This window comes from Pan troglodytes, chromosome 20, assembly GCF_028858775.2.
Source record: "Pan troglodytes isolate AG18354 chromosome 20, NHGRI_mPanTro3-v2.0_pri, whole genome shotgun sequence".
NCBI classification, from domain to species: Eukaryota; Metazoa; Chordata; class Mammalia; order Primates; family Hominidae; genus Pan; species Pan troglodytes.
Window position 1 is genome coordinate 42,525,008 of NC_072418.2, and position 24,842 is coordinate 42,549,849.

The following is a 24,842-nucleotide window of genomic DNA, read 5'->3' on the forward strand; positions in this document are numbered from 1 at the left end:
ACCTGGGGGTTGGGGGAGGTATGTGCTGGGCTGAAGGACATCATAGGGGCTGGGAGGGGAAGTAAAGAGAAGTTGACTTTATTAACAGCAAAGGTTTGGGGGTGGGGAACAAACAAGTGAAAGGCTCACAAACAGACCACTAGAAAAGTGCTTTCCTGCTCACAATAATGGTGTCTGAACCAGCCCTGAATGCCCTGGGACTCAGTCACTGTCACTATCAGCTTCACTGGAATCAGAAGCTGCAGCTTCACTGCCATCCTCCTGGGCCGAGTGCTCGCTGCCACTGGGGAAGGGACTGGCGCTGCGGCTGCGGCTGTGGCTCCGGCTCCGCTGGCCACCCCCATTGCTGCCGCTGTCTGAATCATTGTCACTGCCACCTTGGGCCTGTCCTCTGTCCTCATCATCAGAGTCGGCATCGTCCTCAGAATCAGCATCACTGCCAAAGATCTCCTCTTTGTCACGGGCAGCCCGGGCCTCATCCTCGCTGCTCTCGTCCTCACCACTGCCACTCTTGTCACTGGCCTCGTCCCTGTCACCTTCCTCCCGTTCACTCTCGCTGCCCGAGTGCTCATCTTCACTGCCCTCCTTCTCACTGCTGCTGCCCTTCTCCTGCTCCTCATCTGGAAGGGAGTGGAGAGAGATGAAACCCACTTTTCCACCCTCCCAGGGCTCCCAGAGTCCGGCCTGTCCAGATTTACCTGAGCCCCCAGCTTCTTTCTCTTCTGTCTCCATCTCCTCTTCCTCTTCCTCCTCCGGTTCGTGGTTTTCTAGCTGGGCCTTCCGTGCCTCCTGGAAGCAGCAAGATTGGAATGAGGGGAAGGAGGGTGTTCTGCTGGGTTTTTGTCCCCCTCCTCACCTACAACCACCACCCTCCCTGCCATGGGTGCCCTAAGCCAGTGGTGCTTGTTACCTGAGCTTCCAATTCCTTCTCATTCATGTCCCGATGTTTGACCACAAGCAGGGCGTTGGTGCCTGACTGAACCCCAGCCTTGGCCCGGCGCTTACTAAGGCGGACCCTGCAGGGGGTGAATTTGGGAGAGAGAAGTGGAAGATGCAGTTAAAGACACACCTCCCACTTCCCCGCCCCCCAGTGAGGGGTCTGGTCTGACTTGGTTCCCCATCAATACTTAGAGTAAATGGGAATAAATACAGATTGAATAAGGGCAGCTAAGCTCAAGGTATTGAGGGCAGGGGAAAGGAAAGATGGCTCCCATGGCACCAGTTTGGTTGCCCTACACTGTGTGTGTGTGTTATATGGTGTATTTACATAAATACGGGCATGGGCCATTTAACAGGGACACATTCTGAGATATACATCATGTGAACATCATACAGTACACTTATACAAACGTACATAGTATAGCCTACTACATACCTAGGCTGTAATGGTGTAGCCTATTGCTCCTAGGCTACAAGGTTGTACAGCATGTGACTGTACTGAATACTGCAGGCAATTGTAATACAATAGTAAGTATTTGTGTATCTAAACATAGAAAAGGTACAGTAAAGATACAGTATTCTATCTTAAGGGACCACCATAAGCAGTCCATTGTTGACTGAAACATGCAGTGCATTACTGTATATGTCAGTTAGTTAGCAACACTTTGAGAAACCAGATGTCAAATCATTTGGATTTGGGGCTTTTGGAAGATAGGAATTTCTGGCCCCACAGCATAGCAACAGTGGGCTGGAAGTGAATAGTGCCCTCCATGATTGCCCAGAACTCCAGGTCACTCAGATGCTACCAGCCACTGCTCTTTTACATTTCCTGCCTGGCCTATGGGGTCACAGTTCTTGTAATCTCTGCTTTAAACAGAAACTCAAGACTTCCCAACTCTACACCAGAGGTGCTGGCATAGCAGTAAACTTTGAGCCATAAGGGAAGGAGTTTTGGAGTCACATTTTTGAACATGGGTTTAAGCATTTCATTTAAAACATTCATGCTAATTTTATATATTACTCCATACTTTGGCAATGTTTACTTTCACATGAAGTCTGTTACTAATACTGGGAAACTTGGTCCTCTGCGTTGCACAAAGGCTCTAAATGTCTCCTGCATTAAGATTTTCTGGCTGGGCGTGGTGGCTCACACCTGTAATCCCAGCACTTTGGGAGGCCGAGGCAGGCAGATCACCTGAGGTCAGGAGTTCAAGACCAGCCTGGCCAGCATGGTGAAACCCCATCTCTATTAAAAATACAAAAAAAATTAGCTGGCCATGCTGGCACACGCCTGTGATGCCAGCTACTCAGGAGGCTGAGGCAGGAGAATCACTTGAACCCAGGAAGCGGAGGTTGCAGTGGGCTGAGATCACACCACTGCACTCTGGCCTGGGCAACAGAGCGAGACTCCATCTCAAAAAAAAAGATTTTTTTTCTGGCTCCTCCTGTTAGAACCAAGTCCAGCTCATGTGCATGACCAGACATCTGCTGCTCTTGTTTACCAATGCATATGACAAATTCTTAGGTACAAATGACCTCCAAGGTGGCTCTTGCATGCCCCAGGGTCTTAAGAAGCACAGATCCAGGCTAATCAGATAGGAGTGTGCTGAGTACCTGGTTTCCAACTCATTGTAGTAAACCCCGTCACCCTCTCGGAAGATGAAGAAGTAGTTTTCCTCATAGCCCTTGCTAGCTTTGTTCTTCACGTTCCAGTTGTACTCCCGAGCAATTTTGTAGTCATACCTGAGGATGAGGGCACAGGTTCAGCCCCATTTCTTCCCTATCCCAATCCCCAAAACTTCCCAATCCCCAAAACTTAACCGCAACCCACGCACACATCATCTGGTGCATAGTCCATCTCCTCCTCCTGGTCCCGCTTTCGTTTCTTCAACGTCTCTTCTACAGGCAGGAAATAGGCCACAAACTGGTTCCCTTCCTCATCCATCATGCCCCTGGTTGGGGGAAAAGGAGTAGCAATGAAGTGTGAGGACAAGAGGCAGCAAGGAGCAGGCCAAGGTGGACAGCAGGACCACCTACCTAATCATGGCCTGAGACATCATCTCCAACGCAGCTGCACCACTTGTGTCCTTGGGGGCTGGGTCTGAGTCAAAGATCACCTGAGCACATGGATTGATCCACATCTAGGGAGATGGAGGCACTGGGGTTAGATGGGAACAGGCACAAATAGGCTGTCCCTTTCTACCTCCCACCTTGGGCCTGACCTTAAAGTCTGGGAAGACAGGCATGACCTCCACCGGTGTGACTCGGGGTTTGCTGTAATGCTGTGAGATCTGGTGGGACAAAAACAGGGTGAGGAGGAGCTCTGCAGCCGCACCCTTGCCTCTCCCCATCCCAGTCCCTCAATTACTGATTTCTGGGCATCCTCAAAAGTCTTCTCAATGGCTGTGATCTGGCTATCCCTGTCTTTGTATATTTCTTCCTCGGTAAACTGCTGCTTCACAGAAACCCCAATCCTAGGAATGAAGAAAAAGGTCCTTAGGGGCCACTGGACACACCTAATATCTCCACCTTCCCTCTCTTCCTGTTAGTAACTTACTTGACCTCAGGCTTCTCATTGGAGATGCCATAACGGTTGAACTCAGTGGAGATGTACTCTGTCTTTCGCATCCATGGCACCACCTTCGCGTGCTGCTGGGATCTGGGGTGGGAAATCAGGTATCTCAGGACCCCACCGCCCTCCTGCTTGTAGGGCCCACCTGAGCCAGTCTCCAGTACCCATTTGCTACCCACTTACCTCTTGGAGCTGGTGGGGGCCTGAATCTCCTCTTCCAAAAGTTTCTCATCAGCTGGATCTAGAAGAACTAGAGGAGAGCGGGGGGCAGGAGGACCATGAGGGAGGCCCAGGCCTGAGCCTTTGCTGACCTAGAGCAGACCCTCCCTGTCTCCCCACACACCATTGGGGTCGATGCGGTAGGTGTCAGGATTGATGAGATCGATGGTGACCCCCAGGTCTGGCTCAGTCAGGAGGTCATGTTTGTGCTGTTTCTCCAAGGAAGTGGCTTTGTACTGGACGAACCTGGGTGGGGAAACACCTATTATGGTGTTTGGATTCCAGCTTCACCCCTCACAGCCCTGCTTCCCAGAGGCGGAGCTTCTCTGGGGAGGAACTCAGAATGAAGTGTCCCCCATGGCAGAGTCTGAAAGCTGGCTCCCCAGTGGGAAGGGACTTGGACACTGCTTGCTCCATTAACAATTGAGCAGCTACTACTATGTGCTAGGGTAGGTACTGTGCTAGGCCCTGAGCAGACAGCAGCCAACAAGACAAGCAGTCCCTGCCTTCAAGGAACTCATACCGGAGTAGTTTTCCCATTCCTTAGTCTCACCTGTTCTGGTCGAAGGGGTAGGTGATGAACTTGGGGTCGAAGGGGATATCAGGGAGGCTATTGCAGTACTTGACTCGGCAGACCACTCCAGACCTAGGAACATTAGTGGCTCAAAAGTGGGCCCCCGCTGCCCCACCTCTGCTCCCAGCCCCACTGCCCCACCGCTCCTGGGAAAGCACAGTGGGGCTCACCTCTCAGGCAGAGTCCGGTGGGAATTGGGCCTAGTGGAGAAGAAAGAAACAGTGATAGGTGGAGAGGACGGGATTGACAGGAGAATGAAAAAGGTTTCCCCAACCTTTCAAAAGGTAGAAGGAGGGGTGACAAATGCTGGTTTCTTTCGGTGGTGTTGTGGGGGGTGTCCAAATGCTTTAATGGAAGGAGACAAATGTTCAATTTATTTAGGAAGAAATGCCCCCAAAAGCTTTAATGAACAAGGCCAAGTGCTCAATCCCTTTTGCAGGAGATGGCTTCAAGTGCTTTAATAAAGAACTATGTACTCAATCGTCTTCGGAAGAGGGGTCTCCAAACGCTTGACTGGAGGGATCCCTTCTGGAGGGAGTCTCCAAAAGCCTAATCCCTGAACTGCACGGCGGGGAGGAGGGGAACACCTGAATCTCAGAAGGAACCCACCCCCTTCGTCAAAGGTGAGCGCTTCATGACGTCACGGGCAGACCTGGGGGCTGGTGACGTTGTTCAGCAGAAACCCTCTCCCGATCCCCCGCCTTGCTGCAACAGAAAAGCGTGGCGCCTACCTGTGGCCATCCTCCCGCTGGGCCTGGGTCTGGATGGTGGGCGCCATAGCGACGAGGCGACGGCAGCCCGGACGGGGTCCTAGCGGGACCGAAGGGGGACGCAGAGGGGCGTGCCGACTTCAGGGGACGCCTGATCCGAGGAAGGCCCAGCTTGGCGCCGCTCCCCGCGGAAAGTGGGTTGAGATGAGGTGGGCGGGCGAGAAGAGCTCCAGCGAGACTCAGGTGAACGCGCAGGCAGCACCGGGGACGGACTCGAAGCTCCGGTTCCACCAACTGCCGCCAAGACGCTGAGGACCCAACGGGTCTCCTCAGGCCGCGACGCCTTCGGGGAAATGAAGTCCGGATCGGAACCACACACGGATTGGCGAGCGTCTGGGTGAAGGGCGGAGCGAGGGAGAGAGCTGCTTCTGTGATTGGTGGAAAGATATCTCAGTCTGGACCCCAGATTTGAGAGTGACGTAACGTTGGGGCACTTCCTTCCTCTCCATTGGCTTAATTGCCTAGGAGGCGGGACTAACTAGCAAACGGGGACTAGAAATAGGGATGCTGAAAAGCAACGGGGAGAGACGCAGTCGTAACGCACTTCCGGCGGCCTACGCGAGGAAGATGGCTGCATCCCAGCAGCAAGCTTCAGCGGCTTCCTCAGCTGCTGGTGTATCGGGTCCTAGTTCGGCTGGCGGCCCGGGTCCCCAGCAGCAGCCGCAACCGCCAGCACAACTGGTGGGCCCTGCCCAGAGCGGCCTCCTGCAGCAACAGCAACAGGACTTCGATCCTGTGCAGCGTTATAAGATGCTCATCCCGCAGCTGAAGGAGAGTCTACAGGTGATTGGCCTTAAGCAGCGAGAAGCAAACTGGATTTGGTAGTCTAGAGGGACAGGCCGAGGGCCTGGTTAGTCGGAGAGAGCGCTAAGCAGAAAGAGGAGTAGAACCTGCTGTTTTGGCCTGGCTGGCGCACGCCTGTGTTCCCAGCACTTTGGGAGGCCGAGGCGGGCGGATCACTTGAGGTCAGGAGTTCAAGACCAGCCTGGTGAAACCCCGGCTCTACTAAAAATACAAAAATTAGCCGGGCATGGTGGCGCGCACCTGTAATTACAGCTACTCGGGAAGCTGAGGCAGGAGAATCGCTTGAACCCAGGAGGCGGAGGTTGCAGTGAGCCGACATCGTGCCATTGCACTCCAGCCTGGGCAACAGAGCGAGACTCCGTCAAAATAAATAAATAAATAAATAAAACTGTTGTTTTCTGCGAGACCTAAGCGAAGCTCGGCAGAGATGGGATCAGCGCTGATGCTGAGGCTGGGACTGGCCGGAGCTTGAGTGAGGGGTTGTTTAAAGGAGAAACTGGGCTCTGGTCGTTAAAGCCTGAGGAGAGTACTGGCTTATACGGAGATTCTGCCCTTGATTGATAGGTGAGGGAGGACCCTTAGGTTATTGGCGAGAAGCTCAGGTGAGAGCGGGCCTCTGGGAGGATGGAGTGGTGACAGCTATAGAAATGGAAACGAATATTACTTTGGAAAGTCAGGAGGGAAGGTGCCAGTTGAAAAGAAAACCTGAGACTGAGTGATCTTAAGAAAGAGTGTAGATCTGCCAGAGGTATTCCCTTTTGTTTTTCCATTTCCCACGTGTTTTGTTTTTGTTTTGACTAGACCTTGATGAAGGTTGCAGCCCAAAACTTGATTCAGAACACTAACATCGACAATGGACAGTGAGTGCAGCCCCCTTTACCAGGATATTCTATTGCCTTCCCAGTCTTTGAAATTCATCTTTCCTTCTCCTGCTCCCCGCCCACCTCACCTTCTATATTTACTTTTTTTTTTTTTTTTTTTTTTTTTTTTGAGACAGGGTCTCCCTCTGTCACCCAGGCTGGACTACAGTGGCACGATCTTGGCTCATTGCAGCCTTGAACACCTGAGTTAGGAGATCCTCTTGCCTCAGCCTCCCAAGTAGCCAGGACTACAGACATGGCTACAGACTACAGATGCCTGGCTAATTTGTAAGATTTTTTTATAGAGACGGAGTCTTGCTATGTTTCCCAGGCTGGTCTCAAACTCCTGGCCTCTAGCCATCCCCTCAGCCTCACGAATCACTCCTCCTATTTTATTTTATTTTTGTTGTTTTGTAGAGACAGGGTCTTGCCATGTTGTCCAGGCTGGTCTCAAACTCCTGGGTTCAAACAGTCCTTCCACCTTGGCCTCCCAAAGTGCTGGGATGACAGGCATGAACCATCATGCCCAGCCTTTTCCTTTTCTTTTTTTTTCTTTCTTTCTTTCTTTCTTTCTTTCTTTTTTTTTTTTTTTGAGACAGAGTCTTGCTTTGTCGCCCAGGCTGGAGTGCAGTGGTGTAGTCTCGGCTCACTGCAACCTCTGCCTCCCGGGTTCAAATGATTCTTCTGCCTCGGCCTCCCAAGTAGCTGGGACTACAGGCGCGTGCCAGCACATCTGGCTAATTTTTGTATTTTTAGTAGAGATGGGGTTTCACCATGTTGTCCAGGCTGGTCTCGAACTCCTGACCTCAGGTGATCTGCTCGCCTCGGACTCCCAAAGTGCTGGGATTACAGGCGTGAGCCACCGTGCCCAGCCTCCTTTTCTTTTTTTTTTGAACCCCTCCGGTTTTCAACCACTACTTCAGATCTCCTGGACCTGTACCTGGTTTCCTGATGGACACTTGGTTGGGTAGATACTGGTGTCCCAAAGATTAGAAATCAATTCTTCAGACATCCTTTTTTCCTTGTCTGTAGAAAGAGCAGTGATGGACCCATACAGCGCTTTGACAAGTGCCTGGAAGAGTTCTATGCACTCTGTGACCAGCTGGAGCTGTGCCTGGTAAGAAGCCTTCTGGACACGGCGTAACAACAGCCGTGTCCCAGTCTCTGGGGTCTTCAGAAACCCTCAGTCAGTCAGTCAACTCACACTCAACTGGGGACCTCCTGTGGGCCAGACCTGTGCTTCCACCAACACTGAGGACACAGGGTTGCTCTGATCCTTGCCCTCGCAGAGCTTTCAGTTGAGTGGAATAATAAGCACACCCCTAAACAGTGACAGCTCAGAGTGGTCAGTGCTGTGATGGGAGAAGCCTAGGCCAGAGTGGTTAGGGTTATGATTGAGGAGGCACAGGCAGAGGGATCAGGGCTGGGATGGGGAAATCTCAGTGTGGAAGCCCAGGGTGGGGATAGGGAGAGAGTGGCTTAGGGAAGGCTACTGCTAGACAGCACATCTGACCAAGTCTGAAACAAAGAAGAGAAGAGGGGCAGGAGTTGAGAGAAGGGTAAGTGACTAAGAATACAGCCTCTGGAGTCAGATGCACCATCAATCTCTACCTCTGACCTCTGGGTTCCTCCTTAGGAAAACGGAGTTTCCGGGAAAACTCAGATTATGCGTGTAAACTACTTAACATGATACCAGGCATATGGCAAATGTGTACTGTAGTATCATAATTATTTTGGACTGGTTTTTTTGGTGGGGGGGTAATGGGGAGGACAGTCTCACCATCACCCAGGCTGGAGTGCAGTGGCACGATCTAGGCTCACTGCAATCTCCTCCTCCCGGTTTCAAGTGATTCTGGTGCCTCAGCCTCCCAAGTAACTGGGACTATAGGCACACACTACCACGCCTGGCTAATTTTTGTATTTTTAGTAGAGATGGGGTTTCACCATTTTGGCCAGGCTGGTCTTGAACTCCTGGCCTCAAGTGATCCACCCGCTTCAGTCTCCTAAAGTGCTAGGATTACAGGCATGAGCCACTGCACCCGGCCTTTTTTTTTTTTTTTTTTTTTTTTTGAGACAGAGTCTCACTCTGTCGCCAGGCTAGAGTACAGTGGCGCGACTTCAGCTCACTGCAACCTTGGCCTCCCAGGTTCAAGCGATTCTCTTGCCTCAGCCTCCTGAGTAGCTGGGACTACAGGCACGCACCACCACGCCCAGCAAATTTTTGTATTTTTAGTAGAGATGGGGTTTCACCATGTTGGCCAGGATGGTCTTGATCTCTTGACCTTGTGATCCACCCACCTCAGCCTCCCAAAGTGCTGGGATTACAGGCGTGAGCTACCACACCTGGCTTTTTTTTTTTTTTCTCCAAGTCAGAGTCTCACTGTGTCGCCCGGGCTGGACTGCAGTGGCACAGTCTCGGCTCACTGCAGCCTCTACTTCCTGGGCTGAAGTGATCCTCCCACCTCAACCTCCCAAGTAGCTGGGACTACAGGCATGCACCGCCATGCCTGGCTAAGTTTTGTATTTTTTGTAGAGACGGGGTTTTGCCATATTGCTCAGGCCAGTCTTGAACTCCTGGGGTCAAGCAATTCACCCACCTCAGCCTCCCAAGCGCTGGGATTACAGACCGCTGTGCCGGGCCTGGCCTGGGTTTTGAAGGAAAAGTGAGAGGTTGAGAAGCTTGGTAGTGTCAGAACCATGTTCCAAACAGAGGGAATAACATTTGCTTTAAATTTGTTTTAGGAACATCAAGTAATTCATTCTGGGTGAGGTGTGGTAGGCATAGGGCTTGTTGGATTTTGAATATAATCCTAAGGGCACTGGGGAAGCATGGAGGGTTTCAAGCAGGGAAGAACATGGACCTATCTGCTTTTTAGGAATATACCTCTGGCTGACAAATGAGGGGAGGGTTCAAGGGGCCGAGACTGGAGGCAGGAGCCCAAGGGCGCAGCCATGGCAGGATCCAAGGACGCCTGGACTGGGCTCCACCAGGGCGGGGCCATGAGGAAATGGGGAAGACTGGGGGAACTTGAGAGGCTTCGTGTGCAGGGCTTTGTATACGGGCCACAGGACTGGTGTGCTGGAAGGAGATAAAGTTTCTAGGATGAGGCCCAGGACTCTGGTTTATAATGGAGGACTGTCACTGGGCCCGGTGATTCATGCCTGTAATCCCAGCACTTTGGGAGGCCGAGGCAGGCAGATCACGAGGTCAGGAGATCGAGACCATCCTGGCTAACACGATGAAACCCCGTCTCTACTAAAAATACAAAAATTAGCTGGGCGTGGTGGCAGGCGCCTGCAGTCCCAGCTACTAGGGAGGCTGAGGCAGGAGAATGGCATGAACCCGGGAGGCAGAGCTTGCAGTGAGCCGAGATCGCACCACTGCACTCCAGCCTGGGTGACAGAGCGAGACTCCGTCTCAAAAAAAAAATGGAGGACTGTCCCCGAAACAGGGACCTAGGAGAAGCAGTTTTGGGGAGTACAAGGGCCCTACAAATGTCAGGGGGAGGCCAGCGACAGTGTGGGCGCCATTAGTGCAGAGGTGGAAACTGAGTGGTGTGCGTGGGTGTGACAGCCCTGGGAGGGCTTGAACAGTGAGAGAGGACAGGGCCTAGGAATGGCTGCACTTACGTCTTAGGTAGTGTAAGAAGTACCTAGAGCTGGTCAGGTGCGGTGGCTTATGCCTGTAACTCCAGCACTTTGGGAGGCTGAGGCGGGCAGATCACAAGGTCAGGAGTTCAAGACCAGCCTGGCCAACATGGCGAAACCCTGTCTCTACTAAAAATACAAAAATTAGCCAGGCATGGTGATGTGCACCTGAAATCCCAGCTACTTGGATGAGACAAGAGAATCTCTTGAACCCGGGAGGTGGAGGTTGCAGTGAACCAAGATGGCGCCACTGCACTCCAGCCTGGGTAACAGAGCGAGACTGTCTCCAAAAAAAAAAGGGGCCGGGCACAAGTGGCTCATGCCTGTAATCCCAACACTTTGGGAGGCCAAGGCGGGTAGATCACAAGGTCAGGAGTTCGAGACCAGCCTGGCCAATATGGTGAAATCCCGTCTCTACTAAAAATACAAAAATTAGCCAGGCTTGGTGGCATGCACCTGAAGTGCCAGCTCCTCTGGAGGCTGAGGCAGAAGAATCACTTGAACCCAGGAGGCAGAGGTTGCAGTGAGCCAAGATCGTGCTACTGCACTCCAGCCTGGGCGACAGAGCGAGATTCCACCTCAAAAGAAAAAAAAAAAAAAGCCGGGCGCGGTGGCTCATGCCTGTAATTCCAGCACTTTGGGAGGCTGAGGCGGGTCGGTCACCTGAGGTCATGAGTTTGAGACCAGCATGGCCAATGTGGTGAAACCTTGTCTCTACTAAAAATAAAAAAAAATTAGCCGGGCATGGTGGCGGGTGCCTGTAATCCCAGCTACTCGGGAGGCTGAGGCAGGAGAATCACTTGAACCTGGGAGGCGGAGGTTGCAGTGAGCTGAGATCGTGCCATTGCACTCCAGCCTGGGCAACAAAACCGAAACTCCATCTCAAAAAAAAAAAAGAAAGAAAGTAGTACCTAGAGCAGCCAGAGAAGCAGGCAGAAAACCAGGGGTGAGATGCCACTGCCAACACCAGGCCTGGAGCCAGGGCAGTAACAATGATAGTAGCTAACAGTTCTTGGCACTTTAAACAGTGTGCCAGGACCCGTGCCTGTGTCTCACACACCTGCTCTCACTGTTCTCACCTTATGAGGTAGGAAGAGGCGGTTATTAAACCCGTTTTCCAAAGGAGGAAACTGAGGCTCAGAGAAGAGTAGCCGCCATGCCCCCAGGTTCCCCAGCAAATGACTGGCAGGGCCAACCTCTGACTCTAAGACCTGGGAAATCCAGAGGCCAAGCCGACAACCCCCAGCTGGCCCTTGGGGTGGGGTAGAATGACCTGGGGTGGAGCTGATGCTGTCCCCTTGCCTGCCTGTCCACAGCGCCTGGCGCATGAGTGCCTGTCACAGAGTTGTGACAGTGCCAAGCACTCTCCAACGCTGGTGCCCACAGCCACCAAGCCCGACGCAGTGCAGCCTGACAGCCTCCCCTACCCACAGTACCTGGCGGTCATCAAAGCCCAGATTTCCTGTGCCAAGGACATTCACACCGCCCTGCTGGACTGTGCCAACAAGGTCACGGGCAAGACACCCGCACCACCTGCTGGCCCTGGGGGCACCCTGTGAAGTGGGGGACAGGGAGTGGGGCAGGCAGTGGTTGGTGGGTGGTGTGCAAAGGGAATGAAGAGCGTCCTGGGCCTAAACACAGCAGCCTCCTCTCTTTTCCTGCCTGAGCACCGCAGCGGGAGCCAGCAGGGGGCAGCAGAGGCCAACAGGGAGCTCGCAAGCCGGGCCCCTGCGTCCCTGCCCCTTCTTCCTGCTCCCCCTCCTAGCCTAGGGTAGACTTTGAACTGTGTGTGTTGATGACTTCTCTGTTCCACAGGCCCTCCCCCATTCTTGCCTGGGTGTGGAGCCCTGGCTGTCCCCTCTCCCTCAGTCCTTCCTGACTGTCTCCAGCTGGGAGGTGGTCTCTGTGTGCCACTCCTCTGTGTCTCTATTACAGTTGTGTCTCTCTCATCCTGTCTCTTTTTTCCTTGTTTCTCTGTTCCTGTTAATGTGTTTCTCCCCATGGTCCTATTTCTCTCACTCTGACCTCTCTCTCTTAGTCCCCTTTAGCTGTCTTCTATCCCCAGCTCCTAACTGGGACTCTGTGTCTATGCAGGGGGCCAGCACCCCTGGGTTATCTGGGGCTAAGGGAAGGGACTTCATTTCCAGGGGCCACAGCCAAGCCCAGAGTCCCCCAGCGGCTCGCATGTCAGCCCAGACCCCAGGGTCCTTGGCCTAGGAGAGGAGCAGTGGAGGGGCCCAGGCTCTGAGCTCCACAGGTCTGAGCAGGGAGCAACTCAGGCCCCCACCCAAGCCTGCGTCAGCGGAACTTGAGTGAGGGGCGTTGTGCAATCTGTGGCAAGGCTGGCCCAGCTGGATGCCTGGGTCCCAGTATTTTTAGCCCCAAAGGAGAAGTGAAAAGGCCCCAGCCGGGGTGAATCATCAGTCCTGGGGAAGAACCCAGGCGCCTGAGCCCCAGCTCCGGGAAGCAGGCACTGGGGAGGGGGCTTCAAGGAGGGAGTGCCCCCTCAGACTCCCTGCTTCCCTGGAAGCTTCAGGAAGCTCAGCCTCAGCCTTCAGGCCTGAGCAAGTGCAGGGCGGAGCTACCAGCCCAGGCTCAGATGTTGGGGTGTGAAAGCCTCAAGTGACTCAGCCTGGTTGGAGAACTGCCCCACCCAGTATCTTCTGTGCCATGGTTCCCACATTCGCACTCCGTGGCCTCCTGTCCTGGACCCCACGTCTGCAAGGAAACCCTAGGACCATGGATACCTCTGATTCACGCTGAGCCCAAGTCCCCACACTGGAAAACTGGGAAATGGCCAGCTGTGTGTCCCAGGAAATTCCTCCCCTTATTCTTCCTTGAAGTGCCCGAGCATGTAGGGCAAGAAGGAAGGCTGAAGCGCTGTCCCTAGGAGGAATTTCTCCTTCAGGGAAGCCTCAGTTTTGCCCATTTATCTAATTGAATCAGTTTTTTACCCAATCCCCTGATTTTGTAGGATAATCTCCCTTACCTAAAGTCAACTGATTATGGACTTTAATCACATCTACAAAACACTTCCATGGCAACAGCTAGATGAGTGTTTGAATAACTGGGACTGTAGCCCGTCCAAATTGACACATAAAACTGACCATCGGGCCGGGGTCGGTGGCTCACGCTTGTAATCCCAACACTTTGGGAGCCCGAGGCGGGCGGATCACAAGGTCAGGAGTTCGAGACCAGCCTGGCCAACACGGTGAAATCCCGACTCTACTAAAAATACAAAAAATTAGCCGGGTGTGGTGGCACACGCCTGTAGTCCCAGCTACTCGGGAGGCTGAGGCAGGAGAATCGTTTGAACCTGGGAGGCAGAGGTTGCAGTGAGCCAAGATCACACTATTGCACTCCAGCCTGGGCGACAGGGCAAGACTCTGTCTCAAAAAAATAAAAAACTGACCATCTAGTCCTTGTCATCTGGGCACCCTCACACATCTCCTTAACCACACTTAATCTCCAAATAAGTATGATAACAGTCATAGTCCCACCCAACATGATGCAGTTATCTTGCATACAACTGAAAACAACTAACCCTTTCCCCAACAGAGCCCACCAGCAGTGGTGGAGATGTTGGTCCATGAGCACACACACAAGACTGAGGGACTGTCGGCCCTCCCAGGTGGTGTCAACACAACATCACACACAGGTGGGGGGGCCTGATAGCCCAGCACCCATGATACAGGGCCTACCAATGCTTAAAACTACACCCAGGGAGCCCACAGAGGCACTCAGTGGGTAGTGGGGTGATGGATACACATCTATCAGGCACAGGGTGGAGGTGGGCACCACTAAGTTGCACTCAGCAAACGCATTGGGTATCTTGTGCCCAAGGCCTGTATTTGTGGAGCTGATGTTCTAGTGAGAGACAGTAAATGTGACAAAAGTAAAATATATCAGATGGTGAGAAAACAGAAAAATGAGATCAGAAGTGGAGATGTTGGGGCCGGGCACAGTGGCCCAGGCCTGTAATCCCATCACTTTGGGAGGTGCAGGCAGGCAGATGGCTTGAGCCCAGGAATTCAAGACCAGTCCGAGCAACATAGCAAAAGCCCTTATCTGCAAAAAATTCAAAAATTAGCCAGGTGTGGTGGTGCGTGCCCAGGTTCCCAGGTACTCGGAGGCTGAGAGGTGGGAGGATGCCTTGAGCTTGAGAGGTTGAAGCTGCAGTGAGCTGTGATCGCACCACTGCACTCCAGCTTGGTTGATGGAGACCCTGTTTTTTTAAAAAAAGAAGTGGAGGTGTTTACACAAGCAAAATACTCATTTTTTAAGTGTAATTAAGTTGAAGATCAAAAAATGGAAATGTATAATTAAAAAATCATACTTAGCAAATCTAACACATGAAATGTAACATCTGCATATGGAGAATCGTGTTACTTTATTGAAAAACATTAAAAGTTTGAGAACTTAAGTTGGATTGTGGTTTCGTGAGCATTCATTATGGTTTATATATGTTCCATGTATTTATTATTAAATAGATGACAAGGGTTTTCTTATTCTTGTTTATGTATGTTTGAGACCACTCTCACTCTGTCGCCCAGGCTGGAGTGCAGTGACGCCATCTCGGCTCACTGCAACCTCCGCCTCCTGGGTTCACGTGATTCTGCTGCCTCAGCCTCCCAACTAGCTGGGATTACAGGTGTGCATCACCACACCTGGCTAATTTTTGTATTTTTAGTAGAGACGGGGTTTCACCATGTTGGCCAGGCTGGTCTTGAGCTTCTGACCTCAAGTGATCTGCCCGCCTCAGTCTCCCAAAGTGCTGGGATTACAGGCACAGGCACGAGCCACTGCAGTGGGCCTTTTAATTTTTGTTTTAATCCTTGACAGAGGTCAAGGAAGGCCTCACTGAGAAGGCGATATTAGAGCAGCCCCGAAGGAGAGGGAATGAGCTTGGGGACATCCACACATCCAGGCAAGAGTGCTCCAGACAGAGGGAACTGCAAGTGCCAGGGACCTGGGACAGGAATGTGCTGGGGTTTATGGAACACATAAAAAGGAGGCTTGGGCACAATGAGGGAGCAGGGATAGGAGAGGAAATCCAGACAGGTCACAGAGGGCCTTGGTGAGGACTTGGCTTTGCTAGATAACTAAACCCAGAGGGAGATTACACAGTCTGGTGCACACTGCATGCTCCAGGGACGGGGTGTACGTGAGGTGCACAGCCACCACAAAACAGACCGTGGGGACTCCAGCACACAGCATGTCTGCCCCACTGCAGAGCTAACCCACCATCCTACAATCATGGTGCCCCCAGGGACCCCATCCCATTGACAGTCCCACAAACATACTTTCAGGGAGCAACCCAGCCACATGAATACACAAACAACCCTCTAACCACCACTTTACCAGATAAGCTATCTCTCACCCCATCGCAGACTTTGCCCATCACAGGCTGACTCAGCCCTGTCCTTAGCCCAGCACTATCAGAAGCAGCCTCATCGGTGCTGCCCCAGCTTCTCAGGTACTCGTGTCTGCACGTCTGCTCTGCCCACAGAGGCCGACACAAGAAGAACAGTGACATGGAGGGGGGAGCTCGCCAGCTACTCTCCCCATCACGCGGGCTGTAGACGTCAGAAACCAAAGTTCATCGGTTTCTCTGCCTTGTGACTCGGGCCACAGGAACTGCATTCAGACGCCGGCCTGCTGTGGTCTGCACATGCAGTCTCAGACACCCACGACAAAGGACGTGGACATATGTGAACACTTCACACACCCAGGGACTACACACACTGAGCCACAAAGGCCTTGCACATGGCCACAGCTGCAGAGTCACAGATGCTGACACAGCTTCAAATGTGTGTGCCGGGTTTGGTGGCACGTGTCTTTAGTCCCAACTACCTGGGAGGCTGAAGTGGAAGGATCGATTCAGCCTAGGAGGTCGAGGCTGCACTCCAGCCTGGGCAACAGAGCGAGACCCTGTCTCAAAGCAACACACACACACAAAGTTGTGTGTGCACACAGCCTCAGTCACAGGGGAGGGCAGTCATTCCCTCACCCAGGCACCTGCGCGGAGTTACACACACTTAGTCACTGCAGATCCCACAGTGGCTCAGAGCTACGCACAGATATGCAGGTGGGGATGAAAATCTCATGTTCTTAAGAATGCCGCCTCAGAGACAAATTGCAGTACAGTTACAACAGAGCATCCACCCCACACCCAGAGATGGCCAAAGTACACACGGTACAGTCGATCACACAGGCGGTTTCACACATTGATTCACACAGCCAAGTCATGCGGGATTGTATGCACACAGCCTTCTCACAGGAAACTGGGCACACTCGTGTCCCTCACGTTCCCCCACTGCATACCCAGGCACACAGGCTCTCGCAGCCCCAGATGCCAAGGCGCACACCTTTGCACCCGCAAGCACACATACTGTCCACACAACCGGGTACACAAGACGGCTAGCCCAGGCCCGCCGCCCACGCAATCGCAGGCCAGGGTACACACGGCCAGCCCCGCCCTTGGCCACGCCCGCTCAGGCCCAGGCAATCGCGCCAGGCGCACACACGGCGCGAGCACACGTGCCGCGGGTACACGATCCCCAGCTCGCCCGCGCACTCGGCCAGCTCTCACACCCCCGCGTTTCCCGTCCCCGCTTGTTTTTCTGGAAACTCTGCTCTCCCCTCCCCTCCCCCTAGGCCGGAAGTGTTGGCTGTATTTTTAGCCTCTCTGGTTTCCGCCCCTTTCCTTCTTTCCCCGCCCGCCCAGGACTGGCCCCAGCGCCCCGCGGGGGGACCCCGGCCATCCCCTTCCCCACCGTCATTCCAGAGGGGATTCCCGGCCGCCGCTGGGGCCGCGGATTTTCCCGCTGGCTACGTAGGGAGCAGGGAGGAGTCCTGCCGTGAACTTCCTTCTGGCCTGGGACGCCCGAGACCTGAGGGGAGGGCTGAGGGCCTGGTCTCCTGGATCTGATCGAGGACAGGCTGGGGGTCTCCCGGGTCTGAGGGAGGAGGGGTTAGGGGCCTGAACCGCTGGATCTGAGGGAGGAGGAGATGGGGGCCTGGACCCCTGGGTCTGAGGGAGGAGGGGCTGGGGTCTCGGGGGACCTGAGGATCTGAGGGAGGAGGGGCTGGAGGCCTGGACCCCTGGGTCTGAGGGAGGGGGGGTTGGGAGTCTCCCGGGTCTGAAGGAGGAGGAGTTAGGGGCCTGGACCCCTGGATCTGAGGGAGGAGGAGCTGGGGGCCTGGACCCCTGGTTCCGAGGGAGGAGGGGCTGGAGGCCTGGACCCCTGGATCCGAGGGAGGGGGGTGCTGGGGGCCTGGACTCCTGGGTCTGAGGGAGGAGGGGCTGGGGACCCAGGGCCCTGGGTTACTGCGAGGGAGGAGGGACTGAGGCCTTGGCTCCTGGGTCCCCCAGGTCTGTGGGTTTGGGGAGGTGGAGGACCAGTCCTTCTGCGAGCAAAGCATCCCCCTCCTTTGAGAGTGGCCCTATCCCAAAAGTCCTGACTCTTGGGGCCGATGACTCAGCAGATGGGAGAGAGGAGGGGGACAGCCTGACTCAGGGATGGGAAATGCTCCCGGTCTCCAGGGAGTAGAAACTGGAATCCCTCCTCCAGGATTGATCGCAGCCCGAGCTGAGCCGGGCTCCGCGAACCCAAGGATGCCCCCAACCCCCCTTTCCCCGCCTCAATCCTTTAAGCTGCGTAAGGATTTGGAGATCGGCCTAGAGGCGGGTCCCAGGTCCCCCTCCTCCCCCCTTTTTCCCCGTTGTCCTCAAGGCTCTGTTTACAGGAGACGGGAGCCCTGGTTACAGGAGAGGAACCCGAGTGTCCGGGCTGAACCTCCTCGTCACGGCTTCCAGGAAGCCCCCACTCCCCCGCCCCTTGCGAGTGAGTCACGGGCGAGCAGGAGGCCACAACCGTGCCAGAGCCGCCCGCGGCCCGCCCAGCTCACGAGACCGACCCGGGAAGGCCCCTCAGCAAGCGCCGCACCAGGGATTCCCCCCCGCCGCTCTCGGACGAAGCAGGTCGACGTGGAGCCTGGCAGAATCTCCCCACCTTAATACAAGCCCGCAGCCTGCAAGAATGAACTTTCCACCATTATAACTGCGCACTGTGGCAATGATTTCTACCCCCACATTTTCAGTCAGGGCATCCAGCTCTCCAGCACCCCTTAGAAAATAGTCTTCCTAGATCTTAAGAGGGTTTTCACTTAGGGCGACCCTTTGATAACAAAAGATGTGCCAGTGTGGGGAATGATCCTTGAAAATGTAGTCTGGGCGGGGTGCGGTGGCTCACACCTGTAATCCCAGCACTTTAAGAGGCTGAGGCAGGTGGATCACCTGAGGTCAGGAGTTCGTGACCAGCCTGACTAACATGGTGAAACCCCCGTCTCTACTAAAAATACAAAAATTAGCTGGGCGTGGTGGCCGGCGCCTGTAATCCCAGCTATTCGGGAGGCTGAGGCAGGAGAATCACGTGAACCCGGGAGGCAGAGGCTGCAGTGAGCTGAGACCGCGCCATTGCACTCCAGCCTGGGCAACAAAAACGAAACTCCATCTCAAAAAAGAAAAAAAAAAGGAGGCCCGGCCGGCTTGGTGGCTCACACCTGTAATCCCACCACTTTGGGAGGCCGAGGCGGGTTGATCACGGAGGTCAGGAGATCGAGACCACCCTGGCTAACACGGTGAAACCCCATCTCTACTAAAAATACAAAAAATTAGCCAGGCGTGGTGGTGGGTGCCTGTAGTCCCAGCTGCTCGGGAGGCTGAGGCAGGAGAATGCGTGAACCCGGGAGGCGGAGCTTGCAGTGAGCCGAGATCGCGCCATTGCACTCCAGCCTGGGCGAAAGAGGGAGACTCCGTCTCAAAAAAAAAAAAGGAAAATGTAGTCTGAAGGCACACCCCACTATAAGAGACCCATCCAGCCATCAACTGAGGATGACCTTTTTTTTTTTTTTTTGAAAGCTTTTTTCAATCAATGCAACCATCAGTTATAGTGAAAGACCTCCACCTTGCCAATCTTGAGTTTTCTCAGAGGGCAAACCTCGACATAATTTCAGACCCTAGTATGAGGCCTGTGCCATTTGCTAGCTCGAACTAGGAGAGTAACTTTATTTTTCCCCCTGAGAGGGAGTCTCGCTCTGTGGCCCAGGCTGGAGTGCAGTCGCCCGATCTCGGCTCATTGCAACCTCTGCCTCCTGGGTTCAAGCGACTCTCCCACCCCAGCCTGCTCCCTCCCCGCCCCCGAGTAGCGGAACCACAGGGTGTGCGCCACCACACCCAGCTAATTTTTGTATTTTTTGTAGAAATGGGGATTCGCCATGTTGCCCAGGCTAGTCTCAAACTCCGAGCTCTAGTGATCCGCCTGCCTTGGGCGCCCAAAGTGCTGGGACTACAGGTGTGAGCCGGGCAGGAGAGTAACTTCACTTTGGTTTCCTCCTGCCTTAAATGGGCATACCACCTGGCATTAGGATTAATGTGCGTAAAGTACTTAGAACTCAGCCCAGGTGAGTTCTCCTTAACTCAGCCTAGAAGAGATCATCCGCCCGAGGGTGAGGGGGCTAGAGCCGCCCTGTGAATTGGGAAAGGAGGCCCCTTTTCAGCCTTGCCAGGTATCCTGGACCCCACCCAACCCACTCACTCACCCACCCAACCCCAGCAAGTGGGGAGAGGGAGAGCAGTCCAGGTCTCCTTATCTGTCTGGGCTGTTTAGGAGTGAGACCACACAAGGCAGGCAGTTCTCAGAGAATTCCCCTCCAAGGCCTGCTGGCTCTTTCTTGGCACTTTGCTCTGCAGATTTCTTTCCGTAAGTGCTTGTTTCTCACAGTCTTTCTCCTTTTTGTCCAGTTTCTTTTTCTTTTTAATTTTTTTAAATAGTATTTTTTGTAGACATGGGATCTCACTGTTGCCCAGGCTGATCTTGAACTCCTGATCTCAGGTAATCCACCTGCCTCATCCTCTGAAAGTACTGGGATTGGCCGGGCTTGGTGGCTCACACCTGTAATTCCAGCTTTTTGGGAGGCGGAGGTGGGAGGATCGCTTGAGCCCCGGAGCTGGAGATTAGCCTGGGCAACATAGGGAAACCCCGTCTTTCAAAAAAAAAAAAAGAAGAAGAAGAAGAAAAAGGAAAGAAAAACACAAAAAGTGCTGGGATCACAGGCGTGAGCCACTGCGCTCAGCCCCTTTCTGTTTCTTTTTGTGATCCTCCCAACCCTCTTCTCCCTCTGAATCTGTCTCTGGGACTGTCTCTGTCTCCTCGTCTTCCCCCCCTTCCTCACCCTGTCTATCTCTCTCTGTATGTCTCTTGGTGTGTGTGTCTCTCTCGATGTTTTTCTCTCTGCCTGTCTGCCTGTCTGTACCCCTCTGCGTCTCTCCCCGCCCCCATCCGTCTGTGTCGCACGCGCACCCCCATCGGGCTTCTGCTCTTGTCAATTGCCCCTGGGGCCCTGCCCCCACCTCCGCCCCAGTTTCCTTCTACAAGCCTCAGTCTCCAGCTTTGAAAACTGGGCAGGCGTCCCCCCATCCGCACCCCCACCCCTTCCCCACGCATTCCCCGCTCGGTCGCGGCTGTCCACCGGCCAAGCTCAGGCGCGTCCTGGCCCAGGGCCGGGCGGAAGGGAACCAGTCCAGGGCCAGCCGGGCTGCGCCGGGGGCGCGCGTCCGGGAAGCGCCCCTCCTGCCCCGCCCCCGGCCCCGGCCCCGGCCCCGCCCCGTGCTGGCAGTTTCCTATAAGTAGCCGGCTCTCGGTGCCAGCCTCAGCCTGACTTCAGCGCTCCCACTCTCGGCCGACCCCCCTCATGGCCAACCGTTACACCATGGATCTGACTGCCATCTACGAGGTGAGTCCCCGCCGCACGGCATCCCCGGTACCTGCATGCCTGAGTCCGAGTCCCCACCTCTCTAGCGCCGCAAACTCCAACCCGGGACGCTTGCCTCCCTTCTCCAACTGGGGCTCCCTAGCGCCGCGCCCTCCAGCCTGGGGCCCCTGCCTCCCGCTCAGACCAGCTTGGTGATTTGGAGGTGAAAATGGAGCCCGCGACACCCGGCTCTTCGCTCAAACATGGGTGGGGCGGCCCATGCAAGTGGAAAGTCGGAGAACTTTTCTCAGACCGAGGCTGCCTGGAGGCGGAAGTGGCCCCCATACCTGGCTCACCCCTAGTCGTTGCTGAGGGCGTGGTTTTGCGCGGAGGCGTCTCTGGGGCTGAAGTCTCAGGGTGGGGGGATCCGACTTCTGTCTCTCCAGTCCCTGACCGTAGAGACAGAGAACCCTAAAACCGAAGCAATCCGGACTCCCAGGTCAACTTTGCCCGGTTTCTCCAGTTGTGAAACTGGAGATCCCGACGCGTGGGTCATATCCGGGGAGGACAAGAGACCCAAAATTGGGAAACAGTGGTGCGCCCTGACTTCGGGGTCCCCCTCTTGGTCCATCCGGGGAAGCCGGGATTCCTGGGTCCCTCGGGATAAGGCCTCGGTCGTGGGTAAACTCAGAACCTCCAACTCTGGGTTCCTGGCATCCGGAACCCAGGGGTTTCTGCGGGCGGGTGGGGCTCAGGCGGGGAGCCCACAAACCGGCCTGGCAAGCTCTAGTTCCCTGCAGCTGGGGTGGGGCGTCGCCCTGCATTTTCAGGTGCCTTAACCGACCCATTTCCGCAGAGCCTCCTGTCGCTGAGCCCTGACGTGCCCGTGCCATCCGACCATGGAGGGACTGAGTCCAGCCCAGGCTGGGGCTCCTCGGGACCCTGGAGCCTGAGCCCCTCCGACTCCAGCCCGTCTGGGGCCACCTCCCGCCTGCCTGGCCGCTCCACCAGCCTAGTGGAGGGCCGCAGCTGTGGCTGGGTGCCCCCACCCCCTGGCTTCGCACCGCTGGCTCCCCGCCTGGGCCCTGAGCTGTCACCCTCACCCACTTCGCCCACTGCAACCTCCACCACCCCCTCGCGCTACAAGACTGAGCTATGTCGGACCTTCTCAGAGAGTGGGCGCTGCCGCTACGGGGCCAAGTGCCAGTTTGCCCATGGCCTGGGCGAGCTGCGCCAGGCCAATCGCCACCCCAAATACAAGACGGAACTCTGTCACAAGTTCTACCTCCAGGGCCGCTGCCCCTATGGCTCTCGCTGCCACTTCATCCACAACCCTAGCGAAGACCTGGCGGCCCCGGGCCACCCTCCTGTGCTTCGCCAGAGCATCAGCTTCTCCGGCCTGCCCTCTGGCCGCCGGACCTCACCACCACCACCAGGCCTGGCCGGCCCTTCCCTGTCCTCCAGCTCCTTCTCGCCCTCCAGCTCCCCACCACCACCTGGGGACCTTCCACTGTCACCCTCTGCCTTCTCTGCCGCCCCTGGTACCCCCCTGGCTCGAAGAGACCCCACCCCAGTCTGTTGCCCCTCCTGCCGAAGGGCCACTCCTATCAGCGTCTGGGGGCCCTTGGGTGGCCTGGTTCGGACCCCCTCTGTACAGTCCCTAGGATCCGACCCTGATGAATATGCCAGCAGCGGCAGCAGCCTGGGGGGCTCTGACTCTCCCGTCTTCGAGGCGGGAGTTTTTGCACCACCCCAGCCCGTGGCAGCCCCCCGGCGACTCCCCATCTTCAATCGCATCTCTGTTTCTGAGTGACAAAGTGACTGCCCGGTCAGATCAGCTGGATCTCAGCGGGGAGCCACGTCTCTTGCACTGTGGTCTCTGCATGGACCCCAGGGCTGTGGGGACTTGGGGGACAGTAATCAAGTAACCCCCTTTTCCAGAATGCATTAACCCACTCCCCTGACCTCACGCTGGGGCAGGTCCCCAAGTGTGCAAGCTCAGTATTCATGATGGTGGGGGATGGAGTGTCTTCTGAGGTTCTTGGGGAAGAAAAAATTGTAGCATATTTAAGGGAGGCAGTGAACCCTCTCCCCCACCTCTTCCCTGCCCAAATCTGTCTCCTAGAATCTTATGTGCTGTGAATAATAGGCCTTCACTGCCCCTCCAGTTTTTATAGACCTGAGGTTCCAGTGTCTCCTGGTAACTGGAACCTCTCCTGAGGGGGAATCCTGGTGCTCAAATTACCCTCCAAAAGCAAGTAGCCAAAGCCGTTGCCAAACCCCACCCATAAATCAATGGGCCCTTTATTTATGACGACTTTATTTATTCTAATATGATTTTATAGTATTTATATATATTGGGTCGTCTGCTTCCCTTGTATTTTTCTTCCTTTTTTTGTAATATTGAAAACGACGATATAATTATTATAAGTAGACTATAATATATTTAGTAATATATATTATTACCTTAAAAGTCTATTTTTGTGTTTTGGGCATTTTTAAATAAACAATCTGAGTGTAAGCTGGGATCCTGGCTTCTTCGCGTTCTAGAGACAGGAATGGAGAGGGAGGGGGTGACTTTTTGGAAGCTGGGTGCAGTTAATTCTTCTTCTCCGAGCCCCGCGGCGCTTACCTGGCAGGAAGTGACGTCACCGGGCCTGGCCGTTCACCTGAAAGGGTGGGACCAGGTGAGGTCACCAGATGGGAACCGGGGGAGCCAGTTCCCGGGCGTCGGGGGCGCCGCGCTCCCGTCCTGCCGGGCTCCTTGACCCAGCTCTCGGGCGGGTGCGGTCGGGGACGGGATGTTTCCGTCCCCGCGGGGCCGCGGGAGGCGGGAGGGGCCGGGTGGGGAGGACGGAATGTGCTGGGGCGCGCGCCCAGAGCGAGCGGGGGCGGGCGCGGGGCGGGGCAGGGCAGTCGGGGGTAGCGGAACCCGTTTCGGGACTAGGGGTTCCGGGGGGGCTTCGACACCTTCTGGATGTTGGGGAAGCGGGTTTAGGGTCTCAAGAGGCTAGGATCTCAACATTTGGGAGTCACAGGTTGCATCCCCTAGCGCTTTAGACTCTAGACCCCTGGTGGCTCGGAGTTGCAGATTTCTGGCCACCCGGGACCCTGGAGCCCGGGAATTACCGGGTCTTGGCATTTCCGAACCTTGGAAGTCCGAGGCTTCGCACACCAACCAGGGTCGGCCCCGCGAGGCCAGGGCGTGTGGGTAGGGGCCGCGCGTCTAGGAGGGGCCCCGGGGGAGCCGCGTCTTCAGACCATACAAGGCCAGCGGCGTCGGGACCAACCCCGGGGCCCCGCGCCCGGAAGCCGCCCTGCGTCAGCGCCTGCGGCTCGGCCCTGCCGCCCAGCCTTCGCCCCCTGCGACCCCTCTTCTTTCTCCTTGCCCCGCACTCCTCCCTCCTCCCTCTCACTTCCCTCTTCTCTCCTTTCCCTACCCTCACCCTTCCTCCTCTTTTTCACTTCCTCCTCTGCACCCTTCTGCCCCGCCCTACACCCTTTGCCTTCTGTTCTTCTCTCCCCCTCCAATTTGTCCCCTCCCTCATTACTCCTCTCCCCCTACTTCCAGCCTCCCCATCCTGCCGTCTCTTACCCCCTTTCTCCTCCTTCCCGTCTCCCTTCTCTCCCTTTTTCCGTCCTTCCTTCCCTCTCCACCCTTTCCTTGCCCTCCCACTCCCCATTGTCCTCTTCCCCTCCTC

General features: G+C 55.2%; 3 protein-coding genes across 6 annotated transcripts; 2 read left to right on the forward strand and 1 right to left on the reverse strand.

Annotated features, from left to right (window-relative positions):
• Positions 1 to 62: 62 nt before the first annotated feature.
• Positions 63 to 23,983, reverse strand: PAF1 (PAF1 homolog, Paf1/RNA polymerase II complex component). 3 transcript variants are annotated; one of them, XM_054672477.2, is made up of 15 exons: positions 23,774 to 23,983; positions 5,036 to 5,442; positions 4,475 to 4,504; positions 4,284 to 4,376; positions 3,855 to 3,976; positions 3,695 to 3,761; positions 3,497 to 3,598; positions 3,308 to 3,413; positions 3,162 to 3,230; positions 2,977 to 3,080; positions 2,775 to 2,891; positions 2,554 to 2,682; positions 911 to 1,016; positions 699 to 789; positions 63 to 620 (listed from the first exon to the last, which is right to left on the reverse strand). In XM_054672477.2, the coding sequence occupies exons 2-15, from the start codon at positions 5,080 to 5,082 to the stop codon at positions 202 to 204; spliced, it is 1,602 nt and encodes a 533-aa protein (XP_054528452.1). In that variant the 5' UTR covers positions 5,083 to 5,442; positions 23,774 to 23,983; the 3' UTR covers positions 63 to 201. The 3 variants fall into 3 exon arrangements, with proteins under 3 accessions (XP_054528452.1, XP_063656362.1, NP_001267355.1); XM_063800292.1 differs by lacking the exon at positions 23,774 to 23,983 and adding an exon at positions 21,215 to 21,447; NM_001280426.2 differs by lacking the exon at positions 23,774 to 23,983 and having other exon boundaries at positions 5,036 to 5,368.
• MED29 (mediator complex subunit 29) lies at positions 5,579 to 14,809 on the forward strand. 2 transcript variants are annotated; one of them, XM_016935917.3, is made up of 4 exons: positions 5,579 to 5,857; positions 6,680 to 6,738; positions 7,771 to 7,855; positions 11,703 to 14,809. In XM_016935917.3, the coding sequence occupies exons 1-4, from the start codon at positions 5,579 to 5,581 to the stop codon at positions 11,943 to 11,945; spliced, it is 666 nt and encodes a 221-aa protein (XP_016791406.2). In that variant the 3' UTR covers positions 11,946 to 14,809. The 2 variants fall into 2 exon arrangements, with proteins under 2 accessions (XP_016791406.2, XP_016791407.2); XM_016935918.3 differs by having other exon boundaries at positions 11,773 to 14,806.
• Positions 21,026 to 23,662, forward strand: ZFP36 (ZFP36 ring finger protein). The gene is made up of 2 exons (XM_016935916.3): positions 21,026 to 21,183; positions 21,998 to 23,662. The coding sequence occupies exons 1-2, from the start codon at positions 21,142 to 21,144 to the stop codon at positions 22,952 to 22,954; spliced, it is 999 nt and encodes a 332-aa protein (XP_016791405.1). The 5' UTR covers positions 21,026 to 21,141; the 3' UTR covers positions 22,955 to 23,662.
• Positions 23,984 to 24,842: the final 859 nt, after the last annotated feature.